Source organism: Brienomyrus brachyistius, chromosome 1, assembly GCF_023856365.1.
Source record: "Brienomyrus brachyistius isolate T26 chromosome 1, BBRACH_0.4, whole genome shotgun sequence".
Lineage (NCBI taxonomy): Eukaryota > Metazoa > Chordata > Actinopteri > Osteoglossiformes > Mormyridae > Brienomyrus > Brienomyrus brachyistius.
In genome coordinates, this window is record NC_064533.1 from 13,494,336 (window position 1) to 13,518,415 (window position 24,080).

The window sequence follows — 24,080 nt, forward strand, 5'->3', positions numbered from 1 at the left end:
ACCTATTTGGCAAATAAATTGCCACAAAATGATTTAAGGTATTTTGCCATAAATTTCGTAGTAAATTCTCACTGAACCACGTGACCTGAGGAGAGCCATAAACTGATAATCAGGTGTATCAACTTTGCTTTATGTCAATGACAGCTAATGTAGTAATGTTTTTTTTAAAAAAACCTGTTATTTTATCGACATACCTCTTAAAGTGCTTGATAAGCAATGATAATGAACATGACTGCATGCCGCGAGCGTCCAGTGACTGGAACTATTCACTGTCCCCATGACCCGAAGGATGCCGGAAATTTGTCAGCCATTTTTTTTTTTTTTACAATGGGTCCCTATAGAGCACCGCTACTCTTATTCTACCACTCTGCTACACGGTGATACAGCGCAAGCACACTGTGCGACAGTAATAATCCTCCGTGTGAAACACGCTGATCACTGAGCAGTACATAGTCACGTGGATTAAGCGAAGCATCGAAAGAATTTGCATGGAGTATTTTTTGTAATTGAGTTATTCGCGTTACTCGATGAATCGTTGCAGCCCTAGCGGGAATCAAGATTGACAGCTTCAGCATCGCTCGTGTTGACATCACCCTGCTGTTGGCAAGGTGACCTGCACACACACCGGCCCTTTGCGGATAAGATTGGCCACTCCTGCTTTACAGCCAAAGAGCTGGTCAGACAGACTCACCTTTTCACTCAATTCTCCGTTTCTGAATTTCAATTCTGTATTTCCGAATTAAGACATGCTTGATTATTCACGACCATGGCCATCGTCAAGAGTGAAATCAGGTCTGTGGACAGTCTGCACCCTGTCATAACTGTTCCAACCAAACAAGCCCATACAACCAAGCTGGTGTGATCTCCCTCTGGTGGACATTGAGAAACATGCATGCTTTTTTCATCACAAAATCATGCATCAGTTCAAAGCTGACAGATGCTGTTAGATGCTAAGTAGGTTGGACAGTTATACTAAAATCCTTTTCTTACAAATGCTAGGAAGGTTTAGGCAACATTTATCAATCTTAAGTGGATAGCAATACAGATCAAACTATGCACTGTATTTTCACATCAAGCACACAGCTACAGTTTCCGTCTACACACTTAGTTTGCTACTTTGTTGGTGTGAAAGGCCGTCAAACATGGGCGGCGTATCGGCAGAGAGTGGAAGACAGATTGGTGTGTCGTCACACTCCTTGCTGGGGCGGGGGGGGGGGGGGCACATTTACTCCCCACGCCCCACCACTGCCTGCCACACATCACACAGTGTAATGGAGTGGGAAGGGGGTGTGGGCTCCGCAGCATAGCAACAGAAGCAGACTCCACCAGCTGTAGACTTATATTTCCGTAGGACACAGGAAAGACACACAGCACAAAACAACTGAAAATAATAAAAAAAAAGAAAGAAAAAAAAACAATAAAAAAGCCAGTGTCCCCCCCACCGATGACAGGAGCATGGAGGACTGCTTTGCATTAAGGATCTGTGCATATGGGTAACTGTGACCACACTCAGAAACGCTCCATTCAAAACGCACAAAGTGGCCAGAAATCATATAAAGCCACATGCTGCTGGATATACAGCAAAAGAAGATAAAAAATGATCATCCCCGCATGCAAGCTTCCCCGGGCACTAGCAGTCTGGGTCCAGCTGTCGGGGAAGCGGAGATCTTCTCTGCTGTGAACGGGGCGGGGGGTGTGAAATGTTACCCGGGGGCGACCTTCTGGCGAAAAAGAGTAGGACATATTTACTCTAAGCTATCAATTTTGGTCAACGCCAAATCAGTCAATCAGCCTCCGTCTATTACCCATCCGGTTTTCTAACGAGGTATTTCATTGGCTAAATCAAAACTGCTTTATCTCACTCCCGGATCTGTGATGGTCTGGCATCTTCTCCAGGAGTCATTGTCTTGGTGCTCTTTGCTTCCTGTTATGGGGCCCAACAACGCTGCAACCTTGCATGGAAGGAGCAGCTAGGGAAGATGGATGAATAGAAGGATAGATCATTCCGCTGCATCAGTCCTCATTCACCTGACAGATTCTGCATCTCTCTGCTGTCTCGCATGCCTCAGTGCCTCACGGTGGCACAACACATACGCAAGCGTAACACCGCCATACGGTGGTATAAAGCATTTCATCGCATTGTGGATGGCAGCACAGAAATGCTTTTTCCGCTTCCGTAATGCCGGAAATCAATAACTGGGGCGAGAGCCAAGGCTATTACCGACTTTTTCAGGCAGAACACAAGTGGCCCTGTCAATATTCGCCAATGACCTCGAAGATGAAACCCAGGTTGCCTTCAAATGTGCTTTCAAAGTAATAAAACCATCTAATCAATGGGCCATCAAGGAGACCGCCATTTTTGGGCTACCTGTCAGTCTGAAGGCTGGACACTGACACTTTTACGGAGGTAATTGTTCTACAATACCTTCCGTCCCACCACATCCAGGACTGGCAGACAAGTCTGTCCAAACAATAAAACATTTACCCTCCAGCGCTTAATAGTCCAAACACAAAGAGGAAGAAACAGGAAAGAGATACTGTAAGGGCAGCCATCAAACTCCACTACCCTTGGTGCACAGTTGCATGAACAACTGTGTTCATGATGCCCTTTCTGAGGGTCAATCAGCATGAACTATGTAAGGTTTACCCTCTGTGAAGAAGATAAACATACAAAAGACACCTCCGTTCTTCCAAACGTTTGTCCAGGGGCATTTTCCAGGATTTGATCTCTTTGACCCCCAAGAAATATGTGACAAAATCTCTAAATGGATTTAGAGACGAACAAATAGCCCACTAAAATGGTCAAGAATCATCTATGCATGCAAGCATCCATCCATCTATCTTTTTGCAACTACTAATACAATGGAGGGTCATGGTAATGCATTTATTTTCTGGAGCAAATGTCACAATAGAGCAGCTCTGTTCTTAGAGGGGGCCAGTATCCACTGACTGGAGAACATGACTGGAGAACATCTGGTTGGTTCTAGTTGGTGCCACATAGTCAACAGAACCCTAGGACAACTTATTCAGTATGTTCATTACTGTCAGCCAATCAGCAAATATACAAATGTACAAAACAACGGTTGCATTGTTTTTTTACATGTAACATTGTCTTTTGTGCTGTCCTTGTTCAATAAATCCAATAAATAAATAAACAAACAAATAAATAAATAAATCAGCACCGCCCTTGAGGGAATAAATGGCAGCAGATGGTGTCACGGCAACACGACCTGAGCTCCAGCTCAGATGGAGGCAGGCTCATGTCTCAGGGGATGGTTTTGTATCTTAGAGACTGATACTATATTAATAGACACTCAAGAGGACACTCTGGGCAAATAGCTTGGTGTGGGAAGCATGAAAGAGTTTCGGAAGCTATTTCCGGGTGAGAATGAGCTAGTATGAAAAAGGATGAATGAAGAAGAGCAGAAATCCAGCCTTTTTCGACGGCTTTCTTAATATTAAACTTTCCAAAATTCTACAGGTTTACAACTGATTACTGATAACCTGTCATTCCAGTCCAAACCAGTGATGCTTTCATTTCAAGCTGAGCTTTTGTGGGACAATGAAACTACAGGACAAACAGAAATTGAGTGTAGCTCGAGTTAATCAATCCGGTTTCATGTGGACCAGGTGGTCTCCACTCAGTACATGAATTCCAGTCAAACCCTCCATTGGCAATCAGAGTGCCAAACTCCCCGTAGAACATACAGTCCACACTACTGAGCGGATGAGACCGAGAGACATTCTGATAAATCTCCTGGGCAGCTTACTATAGAAACTTTGGCGGGACCAAAGATCTTTCTCTGATTGTTGCGATGTGAATGCACTACCAATGCCTACCTGTGGCTCAGCTGCGCCCCCCGGAGGCTCGACATGGTCTCCTCCAGGTTCTGTCGCAGGTCTGCAATATTCTTCACCGTCCGCATCCTCCTCGTCTCGGGATCCTCCCCTGTGGGGTGAAGAGAGAGAGAGAAGGGGTGTCACCGTGGCAACCACTGGAGGCGAGAGGTGGCTGTTGCCGCCCAACGCGAAGCCAGCTAAGCGTGCAGATTGGCATTTGGACCCAGGACTGGCTTGGATGCAGAACATTAGACAGATTGATGGCTGCATACAGGCGCGGGTCCAGTGCACCCTGACACCACAATAAGCTCTGAAGCTTTAGGTAAAATACAACTTTGTGAAGTGTCAAGAAGCCTTTGCTGTGAGCCAAACCTTCGCTAAACTTCACGGTGGCAGAACAACCTGCCTTTGTAGGCTAGATGTGTGTTAATCAAGATGTTCCACTGTCCTCAGTGCCATTCTCTGCTTCTTATTCAAAACTTTCTCCTTTATCTGTTGTGTGCGTGTATGTGTGTGTGTGTGTGTGTGGGGGGGGGGGGGGGGGGGGGGGGTCATATTTTACGGCAAAAGGCGTTTCCTGGGGGAGCAGGCAGGTTTCAGTATGTCACATAGTTAAGCCCGGTTGGTTCCAGACTGTACTGTGGCTGTCAGAACATTCTGTGACGACGCCAGGAGGCTAGTTCGGGTCCCGTAGGCCCAGAAGGAGGGAACGACAGAACAAAGTACTCGGGGTGACAGGAATGCGTGTTAGTTTGGCACATCGCATATGATTGATAACACCTTTCCGACAGATTTTCCTCTTCCAGTACTATTAATATTAATATTAATATTAAATTACTGCATAAACTTTAAAGAGCATTAGCTTTTGCTACTCTTTGCACATCCTATATTCACTTTGGAGAACTTCAGGTCGTTTGTCCACCATTGTGCTGCAAGGTCCTGGAGGCTCGGACATTTCAAAGCGACCGGCCTGCATCCTCCGCAGCAGAGCGCCCCCCCTAAGACCGCATGTGATTCAGGAGAGGATGCAGAGACTGAGACACGGTGTGGGTTGAATGAATGAACAGCTTGCGATAGCGTCGCGCATTTACTGTAGAACGCGACACGCAAATGAACACAACAAGTAAAGGTGACACGTAAATAAAACACAACAAAGCATTTCTGAGCAAGCAGCACCTCCTCTGTCTGAAATGGAACGCCTGCACACTGCAGCTGCGTGTCGATCGAGAAGCCGACTGGGGTGGGGGGGGTTCGAAAGGTTGAATGAGAACATACATCAAGCCTAGGTGCCAGACAGCCCCCTCAGAAAAATCAGTCCTCCACTGAGATATCGAGTTCCTGCCCTGAGTGCAGGCTGCCTCACGGCCCCCCCCCCCAAACAAATAGGCAGGCAGACTGTCTTTACGGACAGCCCCCTTCCACAGACACACACCCAGTCAGACTCCCCCTTTACTCATAGCATCAGTTACCTACATGTGTCCATATTATCCCACCGTGTGACTGACTGCCTGGAATCCATCACATGTAACATCTCCGAACTCAACTCGTCAGGCCCCCCCCCCACATTTAAAATGCCTATTTCCAGAGTCTGTGCGCTGACCGAGTGCTCGGTGGAAAATGTGCCCGTGTGGACAATACGGGGGGGGGAAAGGCTGTGGGGAAGGGGCAGAATTCATTTCACCCACAGTGGATCCGCACTCAGCAAACGGCTGCACAGACACCCCCTGCTCCGATGCCTCCCCCCCCCCCGACATGTGTCACTCAGCCGGCTGAACACTTACTGCTGCCCATATACAGCAGTGATCAAATTACACAGCACGTGCCGGGAGAGAGAGTTAAGCCCCTTATAATTAATACATTACAGTTGCTGGGAATCATCTCGAGGAACCCGGGACAGAAACAGACAGACGTCGAAAGCAGCAACGCCACGCGTAAACCTTTAAATAACCCAGCCGGGGATCACAAATAGCCCCCTCCATGATGGTCCGGCTGGTGCGTGTGGCAGCTGGCGAGATCAGGTGACACTTACGGCGTGGCGAGGTGTTCAGGGCCTGCTCCAGGTCCCCCAGCATGGTGAGGATCACGTCCCGGTCCAAATGAGCCGCACCCTCGCGGACGCACCCGTGCCCTTCCTCGTCCTCCGCCCAGGGGGGCGCAACCCGAGATGGGCCCTCGTCGTCGGAGCGCCCCCCGCTGCTCTCCTCGTCCGTGCCCTCCCTCACCCACTTGGGGCCGCTGACCTCACCCCACTGACATCGCAGAGACACGGGGGCCTCCGGTGGGGGAGAGGACTCGGGAGCAGACAGAACCCGGAACAGGGAGAGAGACAGCGACCGTGCCCTGGTGGCTCCACTTGCCCCCCTTAGCCCCTCCCACCTAGAACCCCCCCACGGCAGCACCATGTCTTCATTGGGTTCCCCGGCCCCTGGCTCGGTAGCGCCCTGCAGTGCCAGGTTGGAGAGCGAGCGCGGCTTGCGGAGGCCGGCTTCAGTGGGGACCGCTAGCGTTCGCCTCGGGGGGCTCGCAGCCTGGAAGACGGAGAACTCTGCTCCCCTGCGCATCGCTGCTCCTGTTCACGTTCAGTGCAGCCGCTGCTCAGCCTCCTCTACCTGTCTGCTGCTCCCTGCATGCCCCACCCTCACATGGACAGCTCAGGTCGGCTCACAGAGGGTCCCTACTGAGCGATGAAAGGTGGTGACACGCTGTGCACCCAGCCCCCAGCCTATGCATGCCTCCACTGCCCCCCCATCTGTCCATACACAGAGCTGTTTCTCTCCTTCACTCTCTCGTCCCCTTCTTCAGTCACCGCCTCACTCACTGCTGAGAGAATGGATAAACCTCACCCGCTCCCTCTCTGTCCAATTCTCTCTCTCTCACTCTCTCTCTCTCTCGCTCTCTCAGTCTGTCTCCACCCCCCACACACCTTTCGCTCAGCCCTCCCTTCAGAAGATAACCAGCCATTTAGTCTCCCTCCCTGTGAAGTAATTGATGCTGCAGATCGTTCACAAATACGGGCTGTGAGCTGCCCATCACATCTGTGAGCCACCTGAAGTGTATTTTAGCCTCCAGTAGCATCTGTGAGCTGCCTGCAAGCATCTGTGAGTCCCTCATAGTGTCAATAAGCCTCCCTGTGACCTGCTTGTGAATCAACCGTAGCATCTATGAGTTTTCCGAAATATTGGTGAGCTGCCCGTAGTTTCTGCAATCCCCCCAAGCTCCCTGCAGCGTCTGTGAGCCACCTATACCATCTGAGAGCCTCACATAGTGTCTGTGAGCCGTCTGTAGCGTCTATGAGCCACCTGTACCATCTGAGAGCCTCACATAGTGTCTGTGAGCCGTCTTTAGCGTTTATGAGCCACCTGTACCACCTGAGAGCCTCACATAGTGTCTGTGAGCCGTCTGTAGCGTCTATGAGCCACCTGTACCATCTGAGAGCCTCACATAGTGTCTGTGAGCCATCTGTAGCGTTTATGAGCCACCTGTACCACCTGAGAGCCTCACATAGTGTCTGTGAGCCGTCTGTAGCGTCTATGAGCCACCTGTACCATCTGTGAGTCTCCCACAATTTCTGTGAGCTACCCGCACTGTCTGTGAGCCTCCCATACTGTCTGTGAGCTGCCCATAACATTTGTAAGACGCCTATACCGTCTCTGAGCCTCTCATAGTATGTGTGGGTTGCTTGTACTGTCTATGAGCTGACCGTACTGTCTGTAAGCCTCCCATAGTGTCTGTGAGCCTCTGATAATGTCCTGATATTCCTGTAGTGTCTGTGAGCTGCCCATATCATCTGTGAGCCTCCCACAGCGACTGTGAGCTGTCTGTAGCGTCTATAAGCCCCCTCTAGCGGCTATGAGTTTCTGTGAGTCATCTATAGTGTCTGAGAGCCCCCTGTAAGATATAGGCATGCAGCCCCCCACCAGGGAATGGCCTCCAGCATGTCACCCACCCCCCCCCCCAATATGCACAAGGCACCATGCAGATGGCCTGCAATTAGCCCGCAGCCTGTTCTTATCAGGGAGCCCCTTATCAGGTAGGTGTGTTGTAAGGGGTCTACAGTGCCAGAGGCATGCATTGCCAACACTGGCTCCAGCCGCAGCCCCAGAGGCAGGGGGTGCGGTCAGGCTGCATGTGTCAGAACAGGGCGGTGAAAGCAGCAACATCTACAGCTGCAGACAGGGGTCTCCACTGACTGACAGGAAGCCCAGGTGGGACTCTCTTACCCTTATGCTAAATCTTGAGTGTGAGTGTGTGTTGTAGGCGGCTTGGGTCTGAAAGCACTTTTTCTTTCATTGTTTTTAGCATGGGTTCAGTCTGAAAAAGACCGTCAGAACAATTCCAAATCATCATGTCTGCACCCTTCAAACCACGACCGACACCTCTGAGCCCAAATCGCTCATTAAAACAAAGCCCTCTCCACACAAACCCAATCTGTGACTCTGCTTCTCTGTTGGGTGAAAACACAAATTTCAGCAGGACCCCCAGCAGGTTGGGGGTGACCAACCTCCTCCCGCTGATCCCTAGATCTCTGCCACACAGCCGTTTGCGGGGGGGGGGGGGGGGGGGGGGGGGTTAGAGATACTTACCCGAGATCTCCTCCAGGCACTGTTTGGCTGTCTTACTGTAGACCAGGTCTCCCTTGGTTGGGCTGAGGCAGGCGTCTGGGGGCACCACGGAGGTGCAGTCGTTCTCCGAGCAGGTCCTGAAACAGAACACCGTGGGGAGGGGGGGTTGAAATTCAGCTAGGAGCCATCACACACACTCCCCCTTAAGAAGACCTCAGCTTGGGATCATTCATTCATTCACTCACTCACTCATAGGGTCACAGGGTCACGGGCATCCAAAATACAGGGTTTAACATGAACGGCATTTATTCTATCAGTATTTACCTACAAGTACCTAACAACCCCTTAAAAGAAAACATTGTCCCCCACAGGAAAGAGAAACTGCATGTAATCACTTTTGATGCAGATAGAATGGGTGGCGGACGCAGTTCTGCCATCATGTAATAATCTGAAAATCATGCTGCTTTAAACATCCATCCATCCATCCATCCATCTTCTATGTCCACTTATCCAGTACAGGGTAAGAGCCAGAATGCAGAGGGCGAAAGGCAGGGGTCACCTTTCATGGGATGCCAGTCGATCATGAACACAATCACACAGTAAAATCATTTTAGAAAAACCAGATTGCCTAGCCTGGTGGGCTCTGGTCTGTGGGATGAAACCCACAGGGTGAAGATGAACACTCCACACGGGACGGGGGGCAGGATTCCCTAGTCTGCAGGTGTGAGTCCGCAAGGCCAGCATCTCAGCAAATCAGAAAGTGCCACCCGATCGCAGCGTCCGGGCCTCAGCAGTGAACACAGACATTCAAGCATCTTCTCACCTTGAACCATATGGGTCTGGGTGTGGCACCGTGCAGCATCTGGTCCAGAGCCCCTCTACAGTGCATGCGTGTTCCATACATCCACACCCATCACACATGAGTCCCACAGTACGCAGTGCAAGAAATTGGACTTCACAGCTAATCTGCTGCCCCCAGCTGATGAGGGGGAGGGATGTTTTTGGCAATGGACACATAACAAAGAGCTGCCTGCACATAGACACACCTCACCATGCTGCTGCGCCCCCCCCCCCCGCCCCCCCCCCCCCCCCCATCTACGCCGTGCCGACAGCGTCGCAGGACAGTCTGGCAGAGAGGCGACGAGAGAAGCACAGCCTGCGTTCTGCTGCCAGCCTCCCTGAATTTCTGCACTTTACCGCAGAAAAATCCAATCACCCCCCCTCCCCAATGATCCACCTTGACAAACATTTAAGTAAAATAGATTAGGAGCCTTCTGAAATAATGGCATGGACACGCGCTTATTTATTTCTGGCTCATTAATTACGCCCTTTCGCCCGTGTCAGTGCAGGAGCCGTGACGTTTGGCGATGAAGGGGGTGCAGCGCTCACACCAGGGGGTGTGAGACGTGCCAGCCTATCGTGCATTTCCTTCCAGGTCTGGAAAATTCCAGAAACGCAAAGGCCAGTAAGACAACACTTGTAACGTACCAACACCGTGACACTGCTGTGCTCTGACTGCCTGGCCTGACCAGCACATTATCATTCATCTCACACTTTTATCCAAAGACACTTAAAGGGGAGGAAAAGGTTACAATGTATGCGGGCTCCCTGGGAACCTATGACCTTGGTGTTGTTAGCACAATGCTCGACTTATTGTGCTACTGGAGACAAGAAGAAGTCCAGGGGACACGGTAACCAGTGGTGTCGCTTAGTACCATAAGACATCCAGAGCTTAGCACAGAGACCTAATCACTCTGGGCTTCATCATGTTGAATTCTCTCTCTCTGAAGTAATGATGAGTTTAACACTATGGAGGTTTTGGGAAACACGGCCTTGGAATCAGAGAGCATGGTTGTTAAAAGATCTGAGATAAACAAATCAAAGGGGGCTCCTTCAGAGCTTCTGCCCCCATGGCGACTCCCCAAGACTGCTCCGGGTTTATGCTGGCTGAAGGGCCTCTGGACCAAACACTGGCCAGAGCCACACCCAGAGCCGAATGTCTGAAGGTTGAGAACATCCTTGAATATATACAGAGACCAAGCGGCTGCTGAAATCATTAACAGAAAGTGGCGAGCACAGCTTCGGATGCCAAGACGTTATTTCCGAAGATGCTGCACCGTAAGGCTATCCTGGCGAGCGCCGGATAAAAAAGCTCGTTCAATTTCCACACAGTGCTTTTCTTGTCGCTCCAAATATGCCTCAAGAGACAGCCCCTCCACCCCCCCACCCCCGCGCCTACCCCGAACATCACCATCTAAACCAGCAGTTCTCAAACTCGGTTCAGGTGTCAATCAGTCAATAAGAAGCTGAGAGACAGCTGGGACTCGTGTGTGGGGCAGGGATAGCTGGCAAAGAAGTAGCACTGATCTAAACGCTTGTCCCTAAACACCACGTGAAGTTCGCACACCGATGGCGGGCGTCTCAGCAGGGAGCTGTAATCAGAGCTGCATTTATCTGTTTTCACGTCAGAGAGCTTGGTCCAAGGCTGCCGGAGAGACAGCTGATACGTGGGAGTTCTGCGTCTGTCCGACCGGCTAACAAGGCGGCTCACTGCGTCCGTTATAAATACAATGTAAATTGGGCTTTTTGTGTGGTTCTGGGGAGGGGGGGGGGGTCCGATATCCCATGAGAACCTGATAAGAGGGGCAGTGCCATGCAAGTCTGATCCACCCTTCCAACCTGGTTTGTCTTGGGATTCCTCTTTTCTCCCCCATATTCCAAAAGAACTGAAGCAACACTGTGCTGACTCTCAAGCAGGAGCATCGAAACATAAGAAAGCCATTTACTGAGCAGCTCAAACCGATTCATAAATATGCTTCTAATAAACCTTTGCTCAACTGCTTCCGCTGAAATTTATCCCCCAGAGATGATGTGTTTATAACGCACAGCTTGCCTGCTGTGTGTGACAGGGTAACATCTGTTAAGCGACCTTCCTTCGTTTGACTTTTAGTTTCTGTAACTAACACACCACCTGGGGCTCGTATCCCACCTTTACAATTTAATTTGATATTCATTTAGATGTACAGATCTAATCCAGAATCAAACCTCATTTCTGGTAGAAACCCTTCTCTTCCCAATCCGTGCTTGCAGTTGCTCACCTATACATGAAGGGGGCGACGGTGGCGGTGTTGGGGTGGCTGTGCTGCTGCTGGGGGAGCTGCACCGCGCCATTCGCTGCCTGCGTGCCCCCAGGCGTCACCATGGCTCCGGACAGCGCCGACGTGCTGCTGGACGACACCATGCTGGCGCGACGGCCCTCCAGCGAGCGCTGAGCGTAGAAGGTCTGGCTGCCCTTGGTCAGTTTGGGTCTCTCTGGCTCCCGGGCCCCTGGGCTCAGGCCAGAAGGGCCCCCTGCTGCCTTGCCCCCCGGAGATGCCGCCTTCTGACCCGGCTTGGGGATGCCACTAGAGGCCGGCATGCTGCCCTCCTTCTTGACTGCTGAGGACTTGCCCCCCTTGGGAATAAGGCTGCCGATCTTGGAGTTCTTCTTGCCAGGCTCAGCCGGCTGCTCCTTCTCCTCCTTGGGGAGGCCTCCAGCCTTGCACTTAACCTTCCCTTTGTCCTCCTTCTCCTTGGCCAGCAGTGGTGACTTTCCTCCAGGGGCCTTGGAGGAACTCTTGCCGTTTCCGGAGTTGGAGGACTTGGCCGACAAGCGGGGGCTGCTGCAGACGGAGTCCGGCCCGGCTGGCACGTCCTCCCCCAGCTCTGACAGTGTCTCTTCCTCCTGCAGAGGCAGCTCTGCCACGGGCCTGGAGGACGGACGCCCGTGGAGCACCCTGAACCTGTCCATCATGGACCTCTGGCCCCCGCCGGCCGACTTGGGCGCCTCAGTCAGCGGGGGCCTCAAGCGGTCGGGGGACAGGCCGGACCCGGGGCCAGGGCCCGGGCCGGGGCCAGAGGGGGGCGTGGGAGAGGTGGCCGGGCTGGGTGTCTTGACAGCCAGCATGGAGGAAGTGGCGCTGTGCTTCATGTTCATGGACTTGCTACGCCAGGGCTTGCTGGCGGTGGGGGAGGGGATGGCAGAGACCAGCTGCTGCCCGTTGACGCCAGTGGGGGTGGGGGTGGGGGCCGGCGGGGGGGCACTTCCGTTCATGCTGCCAGGCTGAGGAATGCCCGTCGCTGCTTCTGCTGGGGACAAGGTAGTGATGGACAGTCGATAAACAACTCAGGACTCAGATACAGTGCGAAGAATATTAGCAGCATAGCGGTTTCTGAGCAAAAACACCATGGAGTAGGAGAGCAGCAGTCAGGGACGTAGAATCACACATCAACCAGCAACCTACTGCCAATCTCTTCCAATCTAGGAGACACCGAACAGCAACAAACACAAACCACTTCATATAATCCTTAGTGACTCAGGTTTACTCTATGTCCTTCCACCTGTACTTCTGAGGTCGCAGTGGGGCGTGAGGTAATGCTTACATTTCTGCTCGTTTCCCAGGTGATGAGCAGAGCGGTGGCCAATATTGCCTCTTGCTAGGTGGGGATATTTACATTTATTCTTCTGCTTGATACTTGAATCCAAAGTGACTTACAGTAGAGAAAAGGGTGACGATTTATGTGCTGGGATTTGAGCTCATAACCTTCACATTGTCAACATAGGGTGCTTACTGAGTTACAGGAGCTAGGTGCTATGAAGGCATCAACAGGTGTCTATGAAGAAATTCTCCTTGGCAGTAATTCTGTCCCCAGCACCTCCTGGGTATCAGAGAGGCCAGGAGGGCATATTCTCTAACAGCTGAGAGCAGCCGGGACTGACAGACTCCTACAGTATGCACATTTAAACACTTTCTCCGCTCTGATCATGAATTATTTGGTACCAAAGATGAGTTTGGTGTGGGTAGTCAGAACAGCACTAAGAACGAGAGATTAATTTTGCGCCCTGCTGGCCTGTGAAGTATTTCACTGCCTCAAAAGTTGCATGAAAACCACACAAACCACTGTGAACCTGTATGAACACTGATCAAACCATGACAGGTAACACACAAATGCACACAGCCAGGCTCTCTGTGCATGTGCACACTCATCACCCCCAACACCTCCAGGAATGCATGGCAACCCCTGTTTCCCTAGCAAATCTATGCACCCTATTGGCCAAATGGAGGCACGCCCACTGTTCACACCACCCAATCAGGTGGCCTGAATGGCAATGACCTTTCTGTGAAATGCTCTCCTGGAGGTCCGGTGTTGAAGAGGTTCTGATCAGGCAGGCTACTGTAACTGGGCTCTGCACTAGACCTGCACTGTCTGTGCTATTTGACACCCAGTCGGACTCAGCAGCATGACCGCATGCCTATAATTTGCACCTGCGCTCCTGTTAGCGCAAACGGACCGGGAGCATCCCCCGAGGGGCATCAAGAAAACCCCTGAAGCCTGGGAGACACATCCGCGAGGCAGGAGGGGTCGATTTCGCAGGCTCTCTGCGGCCATTAAAGCCCCTCCACCATGCGTCAGTATCAGCCAGGGCCACTTAACAAGTTACACGAATTTTGCAACAAGCTGTAAAATTTAACAGCTTCTGTAAATGCATCAACATCCTGGGAATAAAGGTGTCCACAAATGGCATTAAAATGTTGTATTTATTGACCAGACACCTTTATCCACAGTAATGTAAATTTTTTGAGAATGGGCTTTGTTAGGTAGTTTCTGGAGAAACTGGGGGACTTTGCTCACTCTGCAAACCCCGGGATGTGAACCAGTGCCCATTTGATCGCAGACGCAGCATCCTGACCTACTGTGCCACACGTAACCCAACCACTAACTGTTGGAGCGCGAACCGTGCACACCAGCACTCTTCTGGCTCAAATTCCAACCCATGGCAGCGGGATTGTGGGTTTTCATGGCAATGCTGACCTGGCTGCACACACATCAGCTGCTGGACCTCGACGGTGGCAGTACAGCAGGCAGACAGGAGCCGGACGGTGACTAAACTGAGCTCCACCTGCCAAGCAGGACAGCAGTTCAGATGGGGATCCACCCGCCGCACCCTACAGTATCTGTCCGACCCGCTCATACACAAATAAATACTCTGAGAAAGCTTCTCATTCATGAAATTTCCTGCTTGGTTTTCCACTTTCACAGTCATAATAGAGCATCATTTTAATTCCTTATTCCCTATTCTTAACACCAATTCCACTCTGTAATTCACGAAAGCGTGCCAGAATAGTCCTGACGTTGCATACCGGTTTTCCCCTGGAACAGCATGGATGTGCCCAGGCAGGGAGGCTACACTGACACTAACACAGTTAGCAACTGGACCAGAGTGTCTCACAGAAGCCAGACGTGGGGGAGAAGAGAGGAGACGTGGGAGAGATTGGGGGCCAAACCAATAAGTGACCATTATATCAGCTTGTTTTACAACTGGAACCAAAAGCATGGCATTGGGGAGCAGGGCAGGACAACACAGATTGTGTGGTTAAGGATGCAGGAAATCAGAATGTGTCCTGAATCCTGAACCATCATCATCATCACAGGCAGAGACAATATTATATGCATATAAGATCATCATAATGAAAAAGGCCTTTTTTTCAGAATGTGTGAATCTTCCATGTGCCTTAATGTTCCATGTGACTTATTGCCTGATTTATGATGCACATTGAGACAAAAAACTGACAGTTTCTCCAGGTAACTCTGATAATCAGAATATTACTCTGTACAGGTAATACTGAAGGTGATCATTTTCCAAAAATATTTTAATGGTGCCATCTAGTGGATAGACATAGTGAATGACAATGGTCTAGAGACTCATGGCGGTGCACTAGGCCCCACCCACTGCCACAGCCCCGCCCACCTCTGTCGTTGCCGCTTGCATACTGGAGGGGCTTGCCCTTGTCTATGCTGGTGAAGCTCTGGCTCCGCCGGTTGAGGTTCGACGCTCCCTGGGCTTTGCTGACCCCGCTGCCCGCAGCGGAAGCCTTGGAGGGCCCCGGCAGTCTGTAACACACATAGACACAAGCTGAGGGAAGCAGCTGGATACAGGGTGCAGCTGGTTCACCTCTCAATAGTGACGACTGCCATGGTATTGATGAGGTAGAGCTAACGGGGAAGGCTACTAGTGCAAAGGTAACGGCTGGTTACGGCAGCGGTGCGCAGGAATGCATTCCTGAAAGGACTATGCATCAACTCTTCAAGTGGCTATGGAGACAAAAGTGGATCCGATCTTGTACTAAGCAGAAGAACCAAATGAAGTATAAGTCTTTGGAGCTCATAGAGTGTCCATGTGACTTTCTTCCTGTGATTCAAAAACACGTGCATGAATTCTCTCTTAAAGCTGTAACTGTAAACTGTAAAGTCTATATAAACTATGATCAGGGCAGGAACTCAAGGCAGGTACTCAAATCCAGTATTCATAACATGTATACAGACCTTTATAGAAGATCAGATAAGATCATTTAAGCGATGAATAGTTTCGGGAAACATTTTGTCTTTAATTGAATAAGAACGGGATCACAGCAAACCATTGTTTTTGTTACGTTATACATCATCAGGCTGAGATGTAGACATGCACCATAGTCTCAGCCCAGATGTTCACTGACCTGGATCACATGACACACACGCCCTGTGAGAACTGCACCAGGCCCGCAAAGAGCACGTTTTAATGGTTTGGGACACAATTAGACAACAAGCAGTTTGCGCTCAGGTATGAGTTTTGTTGTTTCTGGGGCCGGATTAAGAAAGTCACTTGGGGGCCTCTGCCTCTCCGAATGTAGTGACTGTTTGTGGCCAGCAGGGGGCCCCCAAGGTTTACAAACATGTGTGGTTTGAGTGGTGGTGTACACTGACACTTTGCACTGTTTACCAGTAATGACATGGTGCTCACCTCACGAAGCAAAAACCATAACATTGAGCATGGTGTGCTAAGATTTGCCATACCCTCCCCCCCCCCTCCCCCCACCCACCGTATTCTCCCTTTGCCTTGATTAACACTCAGACATCTGAAATGTACAAATCTGATTTGTAGTTTAATGTGGAACCTTTTCTGGATAAAACACACATGATGCCATGTTGAGGTTCAGATGAATAATGCAGAGTCGCTACGCACCAATGCGGGGGACTTTCGGACCCCGCAGCTGTGATCACACGCCAGGCCTCAAGGAGGGGCAGGACGGAGGCGTGCTTACACAAAATGGCCCGAACATGGAAGCCATAAAAACATCTTCCCGCTATAAAAATGTGAGTTGAGATCTTGTCTGCCCACACGGCAGAATGACCAGGTTTCTCTCATTGTCCATGCGGGCGGGTCTGCGGTCCCACAGCCAAGGCTGATGCCAGCGAAGGACACTTTAGTATGAATTAGCGATTAATCTCAAAAGGTTATTACAGGCAAACACTGCTGTCAGGGGAAGTAGACGTTTTTATAGCCAGTAATAAACAAAAAATATGAATCAGTCTTAAAAAACAACACATAAAAGTGTCAAAACAATGTAACCATGTAATGTGATGATGGGAGATTTGATTTGGTCATTATCATGTACAGTACGTACCAGCAAACTCACCATTAGAGCACGACCTGATACTAGCCAATAATAAAGTATCAGTACATCATCTAGGCCATAAGTCATTTACTGAATGTTTATTATATTTGGGATTTTTGTGACGCATGACTTTTTAAGTTAGTTACGATTTGTTGCTCTTTGCTCCATTTTTGCTACCCACTAGATGTGAAGGAAAGTCAGATCTGTCAAATAAGCACAGCAGGTACATAAAAAGTATATAAGACTGCATTGACTTTCATGATCCCAGAATGCCATTGGTGGAATATGGGTACAGGACATGTTCCCATCCCGTCCTTCAGATTAGCCCAAGAACAGTGTGCAGAGAATTTCATGGAATTGGTTTCTATGGCCAAGCAGCGGCATCCAAGCCTTAAGTCACCAAGTGCAATGCAAAGTGTCAGATGCAGTGATGTAAAACACGCCGCCACTGGACTCTAAAGCAGTAGAGACGTGTTCTCTGGAGTGACAAATCACGCTTCTCTGCCTGGGTTTGGCAGTTGCCAGGAGAACGGTACCTGCCTGACAGCATTGTGCCAAGTGTAGAGTTTGGTGGAGGGGGGATTATGGTGTGCGGATATTTTTCAGGGGGTTGGTTTGGCCTCTTAGCTCCAGTGAAAGGAACTCTTAATGCTGTAGCATTCAAAACCATTTTGGACAATTTCATGCTCCTGCAACTGGTTGGGGATGGCCCCTTCCTGTTCCAACGTGACGCACCAGTGCACAAAGAATGGTCCATAAGAGCATGGATGAGCGAGTCTGGTGTGGAGGAACTTGTCTGGCCTGCACAGAGCCCTGACCTCAACCCGATAGAACACCTTTGGGATGAATTAGAGCGGAGACTGTGAGCCAGGCCTTCTCGTCCAACATCAGTGCCTGACCTCACAAATGCTCTTCTGGAAGAATGCTCAGAAATTCCCATAAACAAATTACTATACCTTGTGGACAGCCTTCCCAGAAGAGTCAAAGCTGTTATAGTTGCAAAGGGTGGGCCAACTCCATATTAAAGCCTATGTGTTAAGAATGGGATGCCATTAAAGTTCATGTGTGTGTAAAAGCAGGTGTCCCAATACTTTTGGTAATACAGTGTATACACACATATCACATCACACACACACACACACACACACACACACACATATATATATATATATATATATATATATATATATATATATATACACAGCACACATACACACGCACGCACATACACAGACACACATACTGTACCAGGAGTTTTGTAAGGTGTAAAAGATTTTTCAGAAATAAACCAGAACTTGGGTGTCTGAAATTGCAACCTGCATGCCGCCTGATGAGCACGCTGCCTTTGAAGCATCTGGTGACACCAAAGGCAGCTCATACAAAGCCCCCGGCTAATGTGGGGGTGGGGGGCTCCTCAGAGCTCGCACCCAAACAGAAGGTTTTGCCATCTGCTGCACACGTCACAGAGGTGAAGGAGCCTGACAGGCCTTTCCGGAGCAAAATGGAACGCTGCTTTTTGGACAGAGAATCAGCTGGCCGTTACGCAACCGGAGCAACTATTACAGCAGCCCTGAATCGATTAATACTGCCCACAGGCTGTGCAATGCTGCCCTCTGCTGAAAGATGCTGAAAATGACATTCAGTTTTTATAGCTGATTTCAGCAGCTCTGTTAATTCTTAATAATAATATTACAAAATGGCTTCTTTTTGTATACAATGTTTTTGCTGTATGCTGGAAACTGTAATAAAGGACATTAATCTACAGCGATCATGTAAGTGACGTTAATCCTATCAGAAAAAAAACCCACAGAATCACAGGCTCATAAAGAGGGTTAACAATCTATCGCACATGTGGCTGAAAGCCCCGGGACCTGCGGTATGAATTTAGGCCTGACACGAGCTACACGTCATTTTCCATTAGTGATTCATTACGGCGCAGCAGTTGGGACTGTGAAGTATCACATGGCTCCGCGGCCTCAATTGCAGCTTGTTTCATGGTCGAGGTTCGCTGACCCTCCCCTCCAAGCCATGGCCCAGACACTAAACGCGGTCTGGCTACCTGTGGCTGAAGCCACGCCCCCCTTTTTCTGAGGAAAGGTGTAATAAACGCCACAATAACCCTGCAAAAACTAGCAAAATAAACTGGCATTTTGTGTGAAATAGAGACATGTAAGATGACGACGATCGGAATGAGGAAACGTTCCAGAGGCAGTGAGTCACCACAGCGGCGCCGTGCCGAGTCCGACTCCTCTGACTTCTGCGACTCTGGGAAGTTGTCACTAACTCCTGGCCTCTCGAGGCGTGACTGTGCCGTATGTACACTGTACAGTCGCCCTACTGCAGGGACCCGCAGCCAGCCCCGGTGCATTCCCTGCACTTATAATCCTCCATTGCAGCCATTAAAAGAGCTTCACAAACCTAATAGCATCTTCAAGACAAATCTGGTGAGTTAATTTACTTCCCCTGGTACTGCCTGGGGGGCTGGGGCTGGGGTACTGCCATGGTGGTGCAGTGGTTAGCACTGTTGCCTCACACCTCTGGGACCCGGGATCGAGTCTCCGCCTGGGTCACATGTGTGTGGAGTTTGCATGTTCTCCCCATGTCGTCGTGGGGTTTCCTCCGGGTACTCAGGTTTCCCCCCACAGTCCAAAAACATGCTGAGGCTAACTGGAGTTGCTAAATTGCCCATAGGTGTGCATGTGTGAGTGCATGGTGTGTGAATGTGCCCTGCGATGGGCTGGTCCCTTGTCCTGGGTTGTATCCCTGCCTCGTGCACATTGCTTCCGGGACAGGCTCCGGACCCCCCGCGTCCCAGTAGGATAAGTGGTTTGGAAAATGGATGGATGGATGGTACTGCCTGGTTATGTAGACACACATTTAGGTGATTTAGGATGTATTGCAATTCATTTTATTACGTGACTAAGCTGGTTAGTGGTTTACAGCCTGTACTGCCTGAAGCAGGACCCTCTGATGTAACGCGTGTGAGCAGACGAGACAGACTCACCTTGTATTCTTCTTCTGGCCGCTTGCTACCCCCGTGTGACTCGCCGGTGCTGCATATCGGGTGGCGAGACTGTGGAGAGTGCAGAGGACGGAAGACAGAGGACAGCAGGAGACAAAGTTAGCGGCTTCATCGAATATCCCGGACGGTGACAACTTAAGAGACACACTAATGCAATGGGGGTGGAGGGGGGAGGTTGTTGGGTGGGGTGACTGTGGCTGAAATGAGTATCAAGCAAATGGAAGAGCGGGGAGAGAGTGAACGGGAAGGTCTTGGGTGTGTTACTGAGGCCACATGAATAAATATGAATTTCATCACCTGTGAAAATGTGTGACAAGCATTTTCCATATAGTATTCAATACGTCTCAGCCTTGGAGATCTACCAAAATCACATCTATGTCCATGAGAGAGGCTCCAGAAAGCAAAAAACAGCACCCTGCTTGCAGAAATATAACCCGACAGGCAGATAGGAAATCCTTCAAGCTCAAGTCAGGGCTTATGGCCCAGACCCGCGTCTCGGGGCCCAGACACGGAGCTGCGGCTTTTGGGGTGGGGGGTGGGGGGTGAGCGCAGGGCAGGGAAGACAGAAAGAAAACAAGAGGTATTTTATTTAAATAAGGCTCATTCGTTATCAGAAGACGGTGAGTATGAGCCTGTGAAACCCAGGCAAACTGTGTTAGCGTACGCACACGATGTCCCCACAATGTCCCCACAATGTCAAAATAACAAGTTTTTATCACACTGTGTGGGACATTTGGTGGCCACACACACACACACACACACACACACACCCAAATCACTGATGTCTATGAACAAAACCCTAATCCCAACAATGACAACCTTAACTCCTACCCAGTCCTAACCTTGACCATAAGTAACCAAAGAAAAACCATAGGAAACCAAACCAAAAAGGTTTTGGCACGGTCAGTTTTTTGATTGCAGATTTTTTTTCATAAAACTGAGTTTCCATGTTTTTCCAAGTGTGCACACAAGTGAATCTGCATCACACTTCTTCTGACAGCTGAACAAGAACGAACCGGTTCCCTTTGCGGCCGGCGTGCTCCAAACCGGTAACTCCGGTGAGTAATGCGCCATGAACCCCTTCATCGACAAGCGGGATGTATGCAGATCGGGTGTACATTTCAGGCCTCACGCGGCTTCAGTTCCGCTCCAAACTTGCCTCTGTAGTCCCCCTCCATAATAAATCTACCAGCATGGTCAATTTGGCACAGGACATCGCATCAGTCACACTTTCACCGCGTCCGGCAGGGGTCCGGTGCATTGGCATGGAGCAGCTCTCAGTTTCACCTTTGGCGGTTACAGTGATGGCGAACCCTCGTTGCCATGCCAACGATCATCGAAGGACACGTGAAATTGAGGGAAAACAAGTAATATAATAGCGAGGTGGGAAGCGGACAGGAAGAGTGCCCCCCAGAGGACTGACTCAGCCTGAAGCACAGCTTTGCTCCGACAAAATCGCCACAGAAACGTCGCCACGGATGACGACGACGTGAAAGACAAAGAGGACGCCTGCCGTGGCACCGAGTGACACGCCAGTCATGTGGTCATGTGACACGAGGAGGGCGAGTCTGGCTCGGAAACACGGAAGGCAGAAGAATGAAGAGTGACTGGCCTCAATGACAGAGCGACTGTTTGTTGTTACTCTCGGGAGGGGGCGGGTGGGGGCTGGGAGGCACTGGCTGCATTAAGCTGAGCTGAGGGGGGGGGGACGGGAGGTGGGGGGACACCTGGCCTCTTGTTCGACCCACTCGGCTCTTCATAGAACCCAGAAAGCCGCAAGCCGTGGTTTTATTTACCCTCCACCCCCCCTTTAAGGCTGGAGGGTGTCAAAACAAAAAGCTGAGCCCAGTGTTTAGAGACTATTAGCGTGACAGGAGCCTGGTGGAGAGAAACCACACAGCAGGGATTTGGGTCTTAACCCCCTGAGTTCCTCAGCTACACACAAGCATCTGGGGCGAGTGAGAAACGACATGACCTCCAAAACCAGAGCTGGTCAAGGCGAGCGAAGGGGCATGGATCCCCGGAATAGCGATAAGGGACTTGGGGAGCCAATGGCGGCAGACCTCGATTCAAGGCTGAACGTCATCCCGTCACCTGGTAAAGGCCATCAAAACAAAGCCAGAAAAAGTGTGGATAAAAGGTAAAGACTGGTCAGTGCATCCAGTCAACGACAGGGCATCAAGCAAGTTACAGCGTATACAGCCAATGACAGCGCATCCAGTCAACGACAGGGCATCCAGTCAGTGACAGCGCATCCAGCCAATGACAGCGCACCGTCATTGTAATCAAGATCACGTAGTGGTTATCATTTCTTGCTCACTGCTTTTCTCAGTGTGACTTCCATTGCTTTTAAATGACACCAATTTAAAGCTGAACACACCATTAAATTAAGTGAAAGGCAGAAAGGATCAGCGTGACATATTTATATTCATTTTCTCATAACAGTGTATCGTCACATGGGAGCCATAGCAAACACACCAAGCAGTGAGTCTACATCTCCTCACTTCCGTACACAGCCCTGTTTGCTACCCCACGCTAACACAAGCACTATGCATTTTGGGACTCCAGTGCGGCAGGACCCACGCTAACACAAGCGCTATGCATTTTGGGACTCCAGTGCGGCAGGACCCACGCTAACACAAGCGCTATGCATTTTGGGACTCCAGTGCGGCAGGACCCACGCTAACACAAGCGCTATGCATTTGGGACTCCAGTGCAGCAGGACCCACGCTAACACAAGCGCTATGCATTTTGGGACTCCAGTACAGCAGGACCCATGCTAACACAAGCGCTATGCATTTGGGACTCCAGTACAGCAGGACCCATGCTAACACAAGCGCTATGCATTTTGGGACTCCAGTGCGGCAGGACCCACGCTAACACAAGCGCTATGCATTTTGGGACTCCAGTGCGGCAGGACCCACGCTAACACGACCCTTTCTCACAGACGAGAAGGCCATTCCATCCTGAATAACGAGGCCCCGCCTTCCCCTACGGCGCTTGCCGCTTTGGAGCATCGTCTACTTTTTCCTGCTTCATCCCCTCGCATCCAGAACCTTCTGTTCATCACACCCAACATCTCAAAACCCAAAACAACCACGTCCAAAATGCATCGACCACGCACAGGAACGAGTGCCAGGACGCCCAGTAGAAACATATGTGGACCTTGAACTAAGAGCAGGCCACAAAAGCTATGGGGGTTTGGTGGGGTCTGTCAAACGGGGGCTTCCTTTACACTCAGGGCAAAACCGAGCAGTGGGGGCAGGCCGCCTGGTTCTTGTTACAGGCCTCTGTGGTTCCATTTAATGAAACGATCAAGACAGGGCCCCATCTCCGAGCAGCGTGACCTTCGACCCCTCCGACCGCAGTAGGGAGGCAGATCGTCGTGTGTGAAGACACCCAACACGCAACGCTCACATCTTATTGGGAACCAAGGACGTTGCGGTTTGGATCAGAGATAGTCATCCGGTGATGAAATGTCCCAGACCCACTGGATAGGGCCTGTAAACCCAAGTCAGACTGAAAAAATGTTCACGAGATTAGCAAGTCGGACTTCGTATATCAATCGCGTCATCAGACCTCCATCGAGTTACAACTACCTACACGAATTGCTACCGTAACGTATGTGTAATGAAATCTGCACCTCAGCACTACTGTATCAGCACTCCAGCACGAGTGAGGAACAGAAGCTCAGGGTTTTAGCTGACGGGGGAAAATGCAAATCTCTGAATGATAAACAAGGAACTTCTGGCAAGCTATTTCAGCCAGACATCAGTAGTAACTGAACAAAAACAAACGGAAATCAGAGAAGCAAGATTAAAGTGCAAGTGTGCGTGGTTTATCTATCAAATGACATGGCGTGGCAGAGTGCCGAGTCTCCCTGAGAGCACAGATACAAATGGGAGGTGGAGAGAGAGAGAGAGAGAGATGGATCTGCAATGCGAATGCTCCTGATAGACATCGCGTTTTACATAGTGGGTCTAAAATTTACACCTCACTGGATGGAACCAGAAATGATTCCCATACTGTCTCTGATTCTAAAAAATGCTCCTCTTGCGTTCCACAACACACCGTGCTACATTGGTACAGACTGGTAGAGGGGGTGGGGCTTATACCCCACATAATCCATCCCGTATATTCTTGTCTAATTTACACATCAGCTACAGTATGCTGCGTCACGTA

The 24,080-nt window shown here is 50.2% G+C and overlaps 1 protein-coding gene across 5 annotated transcripts in view; it reads right to left on the bottom strand.

Moving 5' to 3' along the window:
* nav3 (neuron navigator 3) overlaps positions 1-24,080 on the bottom strand; it is a 127,628-nt gene that overhangs the window by 43,434 nt on the left and 60,114 nt on the right. For 3 of the 5 annotated variants that reach the window (XM_048970427.1, XM_048970417.1, XM_048970396.1), the window contains exons 6-10: positions 19,881-19,949; positions 15,193-15,335; positions 11,501-12,530; positions 8,424-8,539; positions 3,841-3,949 (exon numbers count right to left, since the gene is read on the bottom strand). In XM_048970427.1, the coding sequence (XP_048826384.1) occupies positions 3,841-3,949; positions 8,424-8,539; positions 11,501-12,530; positions 15,193-15,335; positions 19,881-19,949 (1,467 nt within the window). The remainder of the gene's footprint in view (positions 1-3,840; positions 3,950-8,423; positions 8,540-11,500; positions 12,531-15,192; positions 15,336-19,880; positions 19,950-24,080) is intronic. The other 2 variants (XM_048970437.1, XM_048970406.1) reach the window with 1 other exon arrangement.